The following is a 14,158-nucleotide window of genomic DNA, read 5'->3' as shown; positions in this document are numbered from 1 at the left end:
GTTTAAAGCAAACAAATTTACAACAAAAATAATATTTATTAGTATTTAAAAATATTAGATTAAATTCAAAAAGAGTGTCTTCTTAAATCGAAGAAAGAAAATTATATGCAAAACAAAAAACATTGAAATGGGGATTAAATTTGAATTTGTAAAGCAAAATATTAATCCATACTAAGGTCGTGTGCGAGTTAGGCTAAGTTGCGTTCTAAATGAGGGAAATTCTAAGTTGTGCCGATAATGTAGTGATGTGTCGATTTGTAAATGGCAAAATGTGTGCAGTGCAAAAAATCCCAAAAAATCTCCCATTTGGTTTAGCATCAACTTAGCCTAACTCGCACACGTCCTAAATATATATATTTAGCTGTTAGATAATACACATAGTTAAAGATTTTTGTATAAAGTTTTTACAGTTACATTATTTTTACTGTCTACAATGGTAACGTGTTTAGTGTTTAGTTAGTGTTTTTTTTGTATTATAATTGATATATAATGCTTTTCTAATTTTATAATATATGAATGTATTCATTTTGTAAGACATATGAAAATTTAATGCAAATAATTTAAATAATTAATAATTATTAAATAATTTAAATTTATTTATTATTTATTATTTATGATTTATATAATTTTAATACTATTTTACACTTGACTAAATACTATTATATATTTTTAGCAAAAGTGAAACACGGTCCGATGTATTTTTAACATGTTCTTTACTTCGCTTTATTAACTATACTAAAAATGAATAATGAATAATAATTACAAAAGGAATATAGAATAATGACAGGCCAGAGTTGCCAGGCAATTAATATTTAAAAAGTACTTTACATAACAACACCCCCTCTTAAAGTGCTTTTATTATGTATAAAATATGACTTTAATATTTCATTCCTAATTTCCGTAAGCAATTAACATGCTTTTCTGTAGTGAGTCCTTTGGTAAGAACGTCTGCGGGCATTTCTTCTGTTGGCATATATTTGATTTTAACAGTGCCGTCGTTAACCTTGCTGCGAATAAAGTGATAACGAATATCAATGTGCTTTGTCCGTGGATGATACCTGAAGCTTTCCGTTAATTTTTGAGCGCTTTGATTATCATTAAAGATTTCAATTGTCTTACTTGTAATGCCAACATCATCAAGGATTGCCTTTAGATATAACACTTCTTTTGTGGCCTCAGATATGGCCATATATTCTGATTCAGTGCTTGAAAGCGCTACTGTACGTTGCTTTCGAGCTTCCCAACATATCGCTGCTCCTGATATAATGAACGCATACCCTGAATATGAACGTCTATCGTTTAAGTCAGCGCCCCAATCAGCGTCAACCAAACCATACAATTCTTCATTGTCTTTCTCATACAATAGACCATAGTTGCTTGTACCTTTAAGGTATCTTAGAATTCGTTTTGCTGCTTTCCAATGTTCCACGTTATAATTTGAATTGAACTGGCTAAGAAAGTTTACAGCAAACGCAATATCAGGTCGAGTTGTAACAGCTAAGTACATTAATGCTCCTATCAAGCTTTGATAAGGATACATCTTCATAACACCTTCATCAATTTTTGTTGGTTTCGTTAACTTAATGTTCAATTCTATGGGAGTCTTCACTGGTTTACAGTCTTTCATATTGAACTTTTCAATGATGCTTTTTGCATACTTCTCTTGTGAAAGAAAAACTTGATGATCGCTTAAATTTTGATGAAACTCGATGCCAAGACAATTACTTACTATTCCCAAATCCTTCATTTCGAAATCATTCGCAAGTGCAGCCTTTATTTCTTTTATACGAAACTTATTATTGGACGCTATTAGTAAATCATCTACATATATTGTCATCAAAACAATGTCGTTGCCTTCTCGCTTAGTGAATACACAAGGATCCTGTTGTACTGCACTTAGACCCATATTCTGTAGTTTCTTTGTCAATTTCATGTACCATGATAGCCCAGACTGACGGAGTCCATAAAGAGCTTTCTTTAATAAACATACAGGTGACTTACTTGATTTAATCGCCTTTAACCAATGCTGCGCTGTTTCTTTAACTTTTCCACACAATATTGTTGAAGTTTTTCCCACTGGTTTTGATGAAACAACTTTGTTCAGGAATGGTATAAGATAATCGGGAATTTCCATGAAGACACTCTCTTCGAGCTCTCCATTTAGGTATGCTGTAATGACATCCATCTGATGGATCTCCAAATCCATTTTTGCTGCCAGTGCCGCAAGTAGTCTTATAGATGTTGAACGAGCGACTGGAGAAAACGTATCATGAAAGTCTTCACCTGGTCGTTGTGCAAAACCCTTCGCTACTAATCGTACTTTCTGTTTTCCGTCATCTTTAGTTCGAAGCACGAATCTATTCCCAATAACTCTTCGTGATTTCGGTCTTTCGACCACTTCCCATGTTTTATTCTTTAGTTGTGCCACCATTTCGTCTTCTAGCGCTTTTGACCAGGAATTTGTTTCATCGCTTTCAAGTGCCTCCAAAATCGTTACTGGAGTTTGATATGTAGTGAGAAACGCCATTTCACAATCTTCAAAAACGTTGTTGTCAGGTTCATCATCTGAATGTTTTTTATCAGCAATTTTTCTTACTGAACTTGTATTTTCGTCTTCGTTGGATGATTCTTCACCATTCCGATTTGACGTGTAATATTCTTTTCGAGGCCTACCGCGTGAATTTGTGCGAATAAGTCTCGGACGACCTCTTCTACGAATGGAGTTTTCTTCTCGCGTATCTGTATTTTCTACAATTTTCGGATTGACCGACAGTTTCTGATTTTCACAATTTTCGAACGCAATATCGATATAATCATTTGTTTGGCAGTCGTTTTCATTGATAATATAAATGTTTTCGTATTTATTATGATAGATATTTTTGTTTACGAACACGACATCACGGCTTATTGTTATATTTCGTTTTGTAGGTGACCACAGCCGATAGGCTTTCGCTTCGTTTGAATATCCAACAAACATGTAAGGTTCTGACTTAGAATCGAATTTATCTCTAGTCTTATCCTTTTTTAGGACATATGCTTTAGAGCCAAATACTTGAAAATGTACAATAGTTGGCATTTTACCAGTCCACAACTTGTGCGGTACTACACCGTTCAATGCTTTTGTAGGACACCTATTCCGAATATAGCACGCTGTATTTATGGCCTCTGCCCAAAAATTTGGCGGAACTTCAGCTTGTTTCATCATGCAACGGGCCATTTCAACTAGAATTCTGTTTTTACGTTCAGCAATACCATTTTGCTCCGGCGTATATGGAGCAGTTAAGCGTCTTTGTATACCAAATTTCCTCAAGAATAAATTAAATTCAGAATTAACGTATTCTCTACCATTGTCTGATTGTAAAGCCTTAATTCGTTTACCCGTAAATGTTTCTACTGCTCTTTTGTATTGCTTAAATACATTTAATACATCGGATTTTTGTTTTATAAAATATACTTGACAATAGCGTGATTTGTCATCAATAAATGTTACGAAATATTTTGCATCCGAATTTGATGCTGTTCTCATTGGTCCGCACACATCACTATGCACGATCTCTAATAAGTCACTTGTTCTAGTTTCTTTACTCTTAGGAAATGGTTTTTGTATTTGTTTTTCACTAATACAAATTTCGCAAGTCGGAAGTTTTTGTTTAGGATTTAATTTTAATCCGTGTACTAGGTTATTACTAGCCAATTTTTTAAGATCGTTTTCATTTATGTGGCCCATTTTCTGGTGCCACTTTTCAATGTCACATTTTTCTTCAGCAACTTGTGCAAAATGATTTTTATTTTCAACAATAAAAAGATTTCCACATCTTTTCGCTCGAGTTATAACCTTCTGATATTTGTCCAATACGATTGCATCTGAAGGGCGAAAATGCACTTCATATCCGCTGTCCACTATTTTTGATACAGAAAGTAGACTTGTACGCAAGTCCTCGACATATAGAACTTCTTTAAGATCAATGTTATTATCACGACCGTATACGTCTACAGTTATTTTCATTTTACCGACGCCGTTTATATTTGTTGTGTTGTCGTTTGCTAAGTTAAGCACTTTATTCGATTTTTGAAAGTCTGTAAAATATTCACGGTTTGCACTTAAATGGGCAGTACATCCACTATCTAGGCACCAATAATTTTCTTTTATTGAGCTAATAAATGCATCTTCAGCATGATAGCTAAAATTATTGTTTACAGATTTTTCCGAATTTTTCAATTGCGTGTTATTTTCAGCTTTTGCTTTATTTTTACATCCACGTGCAAAATGTCCGATTTTGCCACAATTAAAACATTGTTTGTTTCGTTTAGAATCACTGTATCGTTTGTTTTGTTTTGCGTTTCGGCTTTTATTTCGATTTATGTATAGAGAGTTTTCATCACTATGTCTGTCTTCTTTTGTCCTTTGCGATTCAGCTTCTTCTAATATTTTCACTCGAAGTATGTCTGGCTTTGGCAGCTCGTCGCGCGTTTCTAACGCGCACCTGAAAGTATTAAAAGAATCGGGTAGGCTATATAGGAGCAGTATGGCCAGAAGCTCATCCCCGATGGTGACGTCAATTTCCTTTAATTTTGCCACGGCTTCAAAAAAATCGTTGAGGTGCTCTCTAACCTTTTCACCCTCCTTCATGCGCGAAAGTGCAACCTTTTTCAGCAACGTCGCCTTGCGCGCAGGCCCTTTTGATGAATATGTGGCTTGTAGTTTCATCCACATTTCGTTTGAATTTGTGCATTCTGCAATTAATCTTAATTCTGATGCACTTACTGATAACATTATATCAGCACACGCTTTCTGATCAAAGCTGATCCATTTTGCAGCCCCTTCGCCCGTTGGACACGACGCAGTACCTTCGACATATGACCATAAATCGTTTTTTATGAGAATAGCTTTCATTTGTAATTTCCATGTATCGTAGTTTTCCGCGTTAAGCGGTTCAACTCGAATCACCGTTCCCGACATTTGTATACACGTATTAAATCTACTTTTTATGTGCACGTGCTTTTTACTTCGCAGTGGAAGCGTGCTGGGCCCATAACCTATTATATATTTTTAGCAAAAGTGAAACACGGTCCGATGTATTTTTAACATGTTCTTTACTTCGCTTTATTAACTATACTAAAAATGAATAATGAATAATAATTACAAAAGGAATATAGAATAATGACAGGCCAGAGTTGCCAGGCAATTAATATTTAAAAAGTACTTTACATAACAACAAATACTATTTGAATTATAAGTACTGCTTTATACATCAAACTGTTTAAAATTGTAAAATGAAAAATCTAATCTAGTTTTGAAATTTTCTGTTAACAGTAAACAGATAACAGGATACACGCAAAATTTACAAGCAATTGTTTTTCTTAACCTTTGCTATATAAATTCAATATTCGGTACACTGGTACATATTAAAAAATATCAAATTTTTTTCTTTAGATTACAGCTTTAAATACTAATTTTAAATAAGTAATCTATAGAAATCTAATGAACACGGTGACCAACAAAATATTATCCTGTTGACATATTTTTTTAATCCTATAATTGAATTGCAAAATAAATTAATATTTTTATTATAGTCAGATACCGAAAGATTTCGAACTACCATTTTTTAAACTCACATATTTCGAACTGACACATTTTAAATTTGCACATTTTTAAGTAATTAATAAAAATTGTCGGCACCTTACCTTAAAATTTACTAATTATTTTAATTCGTATCTGTACTGACATATAATTTAATCTAATTGTAGTAATTAAATTCCTACCTTAGAATAATTATACAAAATGACCAAAACATAACTATAATAATAGATTAACACTTTAAGCTTATATTATATTTCTATATAGACGAGTTGGCTTTAAAACTTTATTAAAAACATAAATTTAAGAAGTTTAATAATAAAGTTAACGAAAGACTTTCTGCTCAAAAAGAAATATGCAAAAACTTGTTAAAGATAATAATTGATTGCATCGGCTAAAAGTCCAAAAGGCGTTTTATATACGGACAGACTATTGAAATAATTTAAAATATTAACTCCATGCACTACCTAAGCTCAGCACTACCACGCATTGAAAGCATTAATACAAGTTGAGTTCAAAGTCGAAACTTAGTATTAGTTTTAATAGTAGAGGAGGATACAAACAAGTGTAAGGAGTTGCCCACATAGCGAATCAATACAACGGATTTAAATGGTACACATAATTGTTTATACACCATCAAACATTATACAGCGACAGTTTCCGTAACTTACAAACAGATAGTGAAACATATATTCAGTGAAATTAACAACATATAAAAACTGGTTATGAATGTTAAAACTTTATTCTGTGTACATACTATTAATAATAATTCCTAGTATCCATTTCTTGTATTAATGCTCAAAATTATTGAACTATTTCATTTGATTTACAACGACTCTACACCATACATAAATAAATATTATGCTATTCAATTTTATTTTATATTAGATATTATAAATACATTTTTTATTATTATTTTAATATTAACAAAAATTTCGACGAAGACATTCATATTTGTTTCTATAAATTGTAGTTAAGATTTAAGATTAATTTAAATTATTTTTTATATTAAAATTTCATCACTGCAAAACGACTTTCAAATACTATTTTTGTTTGTAAATACATTGCATATATTTCAAAAAATAATTAAGTCATATAATAAATAAGTAAATTAAAACAATCGGAAATGTCAAATATAATAGAAAAAAAATTCACTATTGACAACTTGTCAAAAAAAATCCCAGAAATATCAAAAACAAAAAAAATATCCTACACAAAATGCACTCCTCGTTACGATTACTTGTTAAAGAAAGCAATGCCTGTATTTTTATTGCATTCAGCAGTTTTCCCAAATTTGTGTGACAGTAATATGAGGTTTATAGCCCAATTAAGTCCTAATTGGTTCAAACTGCGCAAACTATTAAAGTTTAATCTTAAGAAAGGTTGAAACAAATTAAACATATTCTGAACGAACTAGAACAATTCAGTCTTTGATAAATTTTTATGTATAATTCGTTTTTGTCAAGTTATTTTGGGCTGAATATCCCTACTTTTTTTGCAACTTTTTACTTTATAAATAATCGTTAACAAATTGGAAGGAAATCGCATGGATGGACCTGAGATCTACACAAGGCTTTGAACATAACATGAAAGGTAGACTATATTCGTTTTACGTTTTCAACTTAGCTATTTCAATATAAAATATATCAATAGATGTATATTTCTTTCTATTTCTGTTGATGTTTCAATATTTGTTTCAACCTTGTTATTATTTTGTCTCATTTCTGATTCCTGTGACTCTCATTAAGAGAAAGACAAGAAACAGTTTAACATCTGCCTTATTATTATATCCAGGGAATACTCAACTTAGATTGAATATACTAGAGACTTATTTTGCAAAGGAGCTTTTTCAATAACAAAACCTTCACTTAAAATTCATTTAAGACTTTATTAATAGTTCAAATTGATTTCAAACCCTTCGATATTTATACGGCAATATAATGAGTAAACAGGTGTAAGTGGATCCCTTCCAACTACATAACACTTCAACCTGTTGCTCCTACTTTGATTGATTGTATTTTGTCGAGTACTAACATTTTTGAAAACAGCCGCATATTCTTCAACATTAACCAAAGATATATGATTATCAACGGCTTAACTTTACCAATTAATAAGATTCGATTCTGTGAAGGCGCACACTAATTAGAATTGCATTCTCTGAAATCTAATGCAGTATATATATATTCCATCAGAAAGATAAGCTGAACTTCAAAGTTTACTTCTACAAAATCATCTACAAAATCTTATGATAAGATTTGGCCACAGACCCTATTGAATAAAAGTGCTTCAGAAATTAACTCGCTTTTGATCAAGCAAAGAAGAAGAAGAATTAATTAGTCGAATGCAAAGGAAACTCTGGAGCATCTTCTATGTAACTGCCCGGATCTCTTAAGAACTCGACTAAAATACTTAGGGTCTGTCAGTTTTACAGGACTGTAGCGCATACCTGAAGTTTCTGTTGAAATTCTAAGAAAATTTGATAATAACACGCACATCGTAAGTGATGCACATTATCGTTAAAAAATTAAAACCAGATCCATTGCGACCCTAATGATTCATTGCGTTGCCCTTTTGGTCAGCCAACATAACCTAACCTAACTTACCTAGAGACGCATACTTAAGATATATTAATCAAAGAAGATATCCAAAGAGGAAAAATGGAGCAGAATAAACATAAAATATGCAGAAATCAAAGTCAAATTTCACGAATACCAGAGGATTTTACATATAGTGACAGCTAAGCCAATTAATTCCACAAATGGAACCATCGGAATTTTCGCAATCCATCAAAAATATTAAGAAGAATCGACGAAAAAATTTACATTAGTTAAATAGCTTCCAATAGTTTTGTGATGAGTTAAAAGCATTATAAAATAGGAGAAATATTAAAACACACACATTTAATAAACTTGAATCATTTATTTAATAGATAATGTATCATTTATTTTTTATGTAAATTTTGTACAAATGGCATTTTTGTTAAATTAAAATCATATATTGCTAACTTCACAATCGCTTATAGTTTATCTTCGTACTTCTATCACAAACTTAAACCCACTTATCTTTCCAACGCAAAAGACTACACATAACCGCTTGATTACGGCAAATCAATATGTTATGCTTTTCTACCTACATATTTTTTAGTATATTTCAGTACATTTTAAAATTTTCCGGATTAGTTATTTTTTCATAAAAAATAATTCATTTAAAAGCATTACACTTCGTTTTATTCTAGACAATTTCGCTTGGCAAGAGTTTATTTTAATAAAAAAATAAAATCTTAAGCGCAGCTCTAAGCAATAATATATGATTTTTTTCTATTTAAGTCTTTAGTAGTCAGTTATGTTTATAGTCGCAATGAATTCGTATGAAACGAATTTATGTACATGATGGACGCGCACATGCCAGACTTGAACTTTCATCATTGATAAAAATGAAAACATGAACATTTCCATAAGCACTTGGTCACATTTAATAAAAAATTTATTTTCATATTCTTCTCGTTTTATTAAAAGTTTTTTTTTCATATAATTTTCATTTTTTTAGCAAAACCGGCAAGAGTCTCTATCACCGGAACATCACCGTTATGCCAGCATTGGAAAATTACCTAAGGCTGTTTCTAGCACTAAAGGAGCAACAACATATACTGTTGTTGCTGATGTACATAATAGCAATTATAGCGAAATCAATGCATCCTCATTTGCCACACCACCGACACGACGTCGTTTCTTCAATCATAAAAATCTACGAAATGCTTTAACTGGACATAGACGTGCCGCTTCAAATGGCGGTTGTCCTATTGACACTGCTACGATATTATCAGGTAAGTTTAAAGGCTAATTTTTATTGTATATGGAAATGATTTAATATATCATTATGATCGCATATACTTCATATTCATCAAAAGTGACACATACTTAATGATCATAGAAATGAGCTTATGATAAAATCCCAGTCATTTATAAACAGATTTGCAACATTTGGTTAGCGGTTGTATTATAGTGTATATATTTGGGACACTACATCTAAGAAAAGAAAATGAATTTATTCAAAACTCTTTTAAAATTTTTAAGGATGGTTTCACAACCAGAAAAATGTAATCAAAGGGGGCGATAATTAACCTCTTAAAGACTAATTTAAGACAAGTTTTTTTAATATGCTATATATTATATATAGCATATTTTATATTTTTATATTTTCTTTTAATATTTATTTATGTCTATTCATTTCAATATCATTTTTATTCATTTCTATATCATTGCTATAATCAAACACAAAGCCAAAGATACCAATGTTCTTAATACATCGACATGTTCTGATTCGGTGGTGACCCGAAGACGTCGTAAGAATGTTAGTAACAACGTGAAAGCAGCAACAACAAACACAACCGGCAGTGAAAATCGTTTGAATCGTTTAAGCCTCGCTGGTACTTCAGTTTACGCCGGACATCTATCATCTTTAGTTTTCGGAAAAATAAAGTCATTATGGAGCGTAAATTCGAATTCATCTGATGCTGGCTTAAATCAATTAGCAGGCAGGATTCTTTAAATTCATAATCGTTCTTGCATAAAAAAGTTATTTTTTGTTCCTTGAGTTAAATTTTAATTGAATTCGCATGTTTTTCATTGCATGTTTTCTTCGCACGTTTTAATTAATTTTATATTTGATATTTATATTTGAGTAAATATACTTTAAAGCATATATTCATTAGTTTTTAAAATTTTTTATCGTTTTTACAGGCGGTGAAAATCTTAACAACGATCGGAATGCAACGTCAATCGATAAGCAAAACGATCAATTACGCACCCGTCTTGGTCTTCTACTCCTCGATCAAGATCAAAACGTTAACGGAAACACAAGAGCAAGCAGCAGTTCATCACACAATATAAGTCCAGAGCAAACATTACTACCGAATGGTGGCAGCAACATCTATAATAACGACAGCTTTGGCAGTCAACTATCAGTTGTGACGAAAGACGATGCACTAAGTTTATCAGATAAATTTAAAGCCAATTGTTCTCTAACTGACGGTAGTAATGGCTATGAACCATTTCCCGTGAAAACACGCAAATCCGCAGCACGCCGTTCAGCACGATCGGCACAAGTAAGTGGTGTTAGTAAACGTAACGCCATTTATAAACCGAGCATACAAGCACCACCTGTGCAACAACTAGCATTAAAACCACTATTCTTTGAGGTTCCTTTGCCAGAACCAGATCCTCCATTTGTTGGTCGTCAGTGGTTATTGCGTGAACTTTCAAATGTATTAACAGCAACGGAAACACCAGGTGTATTAATAAATGGTAATCCAGGTACTGGCAAAACGGCTTTGATATTACAACTTGTCGAGTACTCATGCTTTGGCAGACGTAAAGATACCTTAAGTGCAGATCCTGATGGTATATACTCTCAAATCAATGTAGGACATGAGCGTATACGTGCATTAGCCTCCTATATTGTGGGTTATCATTTCTGTCAAGCCGATTCAAGTTCCACGTGTTTAGTACCAGATTTTGTCCATTCACTGGCCGCACAATTATGTCAAGCACCGCAGTTAGCCGCCTATAGAGATTATTTGCTTAGCGAACAACATTTACAAGACATATTAAATGTTAAGGAATGTATTGCTGATGCCGAACGTGTTATGCGTATGGCCATATTAGAGCCATTGACAATACTTAAAAAATCTGGCAAAATACCAGCAAAAACTTGTGTTATACTTATTGATGGTCTTTGCGAGGCTGAGTATCATCGTCCCGATCATGGTCATACCATAGCCACATTTCTTGCTAAGATGACACAACATTTTCCTTCATGGTTGAAAGTAGTTGCAACTGTGCGCACACAAATGTTAGATTTTGTAAAAGGTTTGTCTTATACAAAAATGACTTTGGACAGTTGGGCATCCAATGATCTTTTGCAAAAGGACATGCTGGACTATATAACATTCCGTGTTAACCACAGCATTGAAATACAGAGCAATATTGGAACTGTTAAAGACAACAGCACAGGCCAGTTAAAATTCGTTGGACACTTACAAACCCTAACAAGAGGTTCCATGCTTTACGCCAAACTTATACTAGATCTCATTGAACGTGGACAGTTGGTGATCAAATCCACTAGCTATAAAGTACTACCAGTATCGTTAGCGCAGATATTTTTATTACATTTTAATTTGCGTTTTCCTACCGCCAGCAGCTTTGAAAAAGTTGCGTCTATATTGAATGTCTGCTTGGCTACCCTATACCCATTGACACTTAATGAAATATATTATACAATATGTGCTATGAAAACTGATGAAGTTATAAGTCTTGATGAATTTCTTCAACGCTTTAAATTACTAGATGGCTTCCTAATAAAACGCATTGACAATACTTATATGTTTTTCCATTCATCCTTTCGAGAATGGCTTATACGACGCGATGAAGGCGAGTCTACAAAGTTTTTGTGCGATTTTCGTTTAGGACATGCTGCTATTGCGTTTAGACTTTCACGTCTGCAAGCGCCATTAGATCCAGAGCAAACACTAGAGCTTGGACATCATATGCTAAAAGCACATATCTATCGTAATTGTCAAGGCGGTATAATTCCACGAGATGTGCAGTCATATTGGATGGCTTCAGTAACAGATAATATTTCCGCAGCTCTTGGGTCGCTGCGAAACGTTTATAGCCCAAATGTAAAAGTTTCTCGTTTGGTATTGCTTGCTGGTGCTTCACCTCATTACCGCACAGAGTTCATGGGTGAAGCCCCCATATTATGCTTAGCTGCTTATGAGGGCATAGTTCCTATGGTGAGTTTGCTACTAGAATTTGGTGCAGATGTTACCTTAACAAACAGTCAAGGTAGCACACCCCTTATATTAGCGGCTATGCGTGGACACTGTGATGTTGTTCGTCTATTGGTTGCTGCTGGCAGCAGTCTGGGACAAACAGATATAACACAACGTTGTGCTCTGGTGCATGCAGCACGCACTGGCCGTTTAAATGTAGTTAAGTATTTATTGGCTTGTGATTGGACACCGCGTCCAAACACAGATGACATGAGCTTAAATGCAGCCATACAACAAGCACTAATTGCTGCTGCGGGTAAAGATCATGTAACTATACTAGAAGATCTATTAGAAGTAGATGATGTTGACATAAACGAAGTAGAGCATTCCACAGGTGACTTAGCCATCACAGCTGCAGCACGCAACGGTTGTATAGATGCGCTTGGTATACTCATTTCACGAGGTGCCAAAATTGATGCCTACAATAAACAAGGATTCACAGCACTCTGGTTAGCCGTAAAAGAAGGACACTGGGCAGTGGTGGAAAAATTATTACAAAACGGCGCTGATATAGACGAAGCGGTGGGTGCTACGAAGAAGACTCCGCTAATGATTGCAGCTGAAGAGGGACATATTGAATTGTTGGAACTGTTAACAGATCGTGGTGCAACATTAGAGGCACAAGATCACGATGGATTTACCGCTCTCTCTTGGGCTTGTTTACGTGGACGACAGACTGCAGCTAAATGTTTAATTGAGAAGGGCTGTGATAAAAATCATGCTGATAACAATGGACGTACAGCTTTAGATTTGGCAGCCTACCAAGGATCGGCAAATTTGGTGCAATATTTGCTTGAACAAGGAGCCAATATTGAACATGTAGACGTTAATGGCATGCGTCCGCTAGATCGCTCTATAGCATGTCGAAACATACAAGTTGTACAGGTGTTCTTAAGGAAAGGTGCAAAAATTGGACCAACCACATGGAGCATGGCAATGGGTAAACCAGAGATATTGATAGTACTCCTCAATAAATTGCTGGAAGATGGTAATGTGTTATATCGTAAAAATCGTTTTAATGATTCTGCTTACCGTTATCAATATGCATTGAGGAAAATTAAAACTTTGGAAAATTTAGTAGAGCGTAGCAGCGTTTTTGCACAGTTACGTACAAATTTATTGCTAAATCTTTCACGCTGTAAGCGAAAATTAAATGTAAGTTTTTAACTATAAACAAATTTATTTAAACCTATAATTGCAATCAATTTAATAAAAAATATTATTTTTATTTTGTAGGAACTTGAAGAATCCATTGATTTAGCGACGCAGGCGATAGTGCAAAAACCACAAAGTTACGAAGGCTATTACGCACGTTGCAAAGCACGCATGGAGAATGGTGAAGTCAATGAAGCATTGGTTGATGCTAACGAGGCAATGCAAAAGGCAGCTCATAGTGGAGTTGGATCGGAAGTAATAGAAGTACTCAAACGTATACAAACCGAACTGTTAAATCGTATAACTAATGATGACAGTCAAGCGAAAGCGTTACGCAAATATGAAACCAATGCCGGTGCAGAAAATATCTTGAGAGTGACAGAATCTCAACATGAGATCACTGATTTATAATTTTTGCATTTAAAAATTAATGGAGGTCTTTCTTTTTTGTTTCTTATTTATAATAGATAAAAAAAGGCGTAACTTAATTTATTAATTTTGTACTAAAGTTAAATTCTTTTATTTATATTTTAAATGTTATTCGTAAAATACATTTTTTTTAAAAATATTTAAATTCTAATATATAACATATG

General features: G+C 33.4%; 2 protein-coding genes across 2 annotated transcripts in view; one reads left to right on the top strand and one right to left on the bottom strand.

Moving 5' to 3' along the window:
* The window catches only part of LOC119681910 (protein TANC2), a gene marked incomplete at its 5' end in the record, with an annotated part of 33,374 nt that extends 19,336 nt beyond the window's left edge, over positions 1 to 14,038 (top strand). Inside the window, 3 exons of the mRNA XM_038095223.1 lie at positions 9,125 to 9,401; positions 10,318 to 13,565; positions 13,647 to 14,038. Coding sequence (XP_037951151.1) covers positions 9,125 to 9,401; positions 10,318 to 13,565; positions 13,647 to 13,976 — 3,855 coding nt within the window. The remainder of the gene's footprint in view (positions 1 to 9,124; positions 9,402 to 10,317; positions 13,566 to 13,646) is intronic.
* On the bottom strand, positions 829 to 1,524 carry LOC119673338 (secreted RxLR effector protein 161-like). Its single transcript, XM_038084603.1, has 2 exons — positions 1,120 to 1,524; positions 829 to 1,064 (listed from the first exon to the last, which is right to left on the bottom strand). Exons 1-2 carry the CDS (start codon positions 1,505 to 1,507, stop codon positions 892 to 894), a joined length of 561 nt encoding a protein of 186 aa, XP_037940531.1. The 5' UTR covers positions 1,508 to 1,524; the 3' UTR covers positions 829 to 891.
* Positions 14,039 to 14,158: the final 120 nt, after the last annotated feature.

Source organism: Teleopsis dalmanni, chromosome 1 (assembly GCF_002237135.1).
Source record: "Teleopsis dalmanni isolate 2A chromosome 1, ASM223713v2, whole genome shotgun sequence".
In the NCBI taxonomy this organism is placed as follows: Eukaryota; Metazoa; Arthropoda; class Insecta; order Diptera; family Diopsidae; genus Teleopsis; species Teleopsis dalmanni.
Note: the sequence above shows the minus strand (reverse complement) of the source record. Positions and strands in the feature narration are given on the sequence as shown.

Excerpts from the sequence above, each read along its gene's own strand:
- LOC119673338 (XM_038084603.1), bottom strand. The coding sequence starts at position 1,507 with ATGTACTTAGCTGTTACAACTCGACCTGATATTGCGTTTGCTGTAAAC. Across the intron at positions 1,065-1,119 it reads TGATGATGTTGGCATTACAA|CTTCAGGTATCATCCACGGA; the intron begins GTAAGACAATTG and ends ATTAACGGAAAG.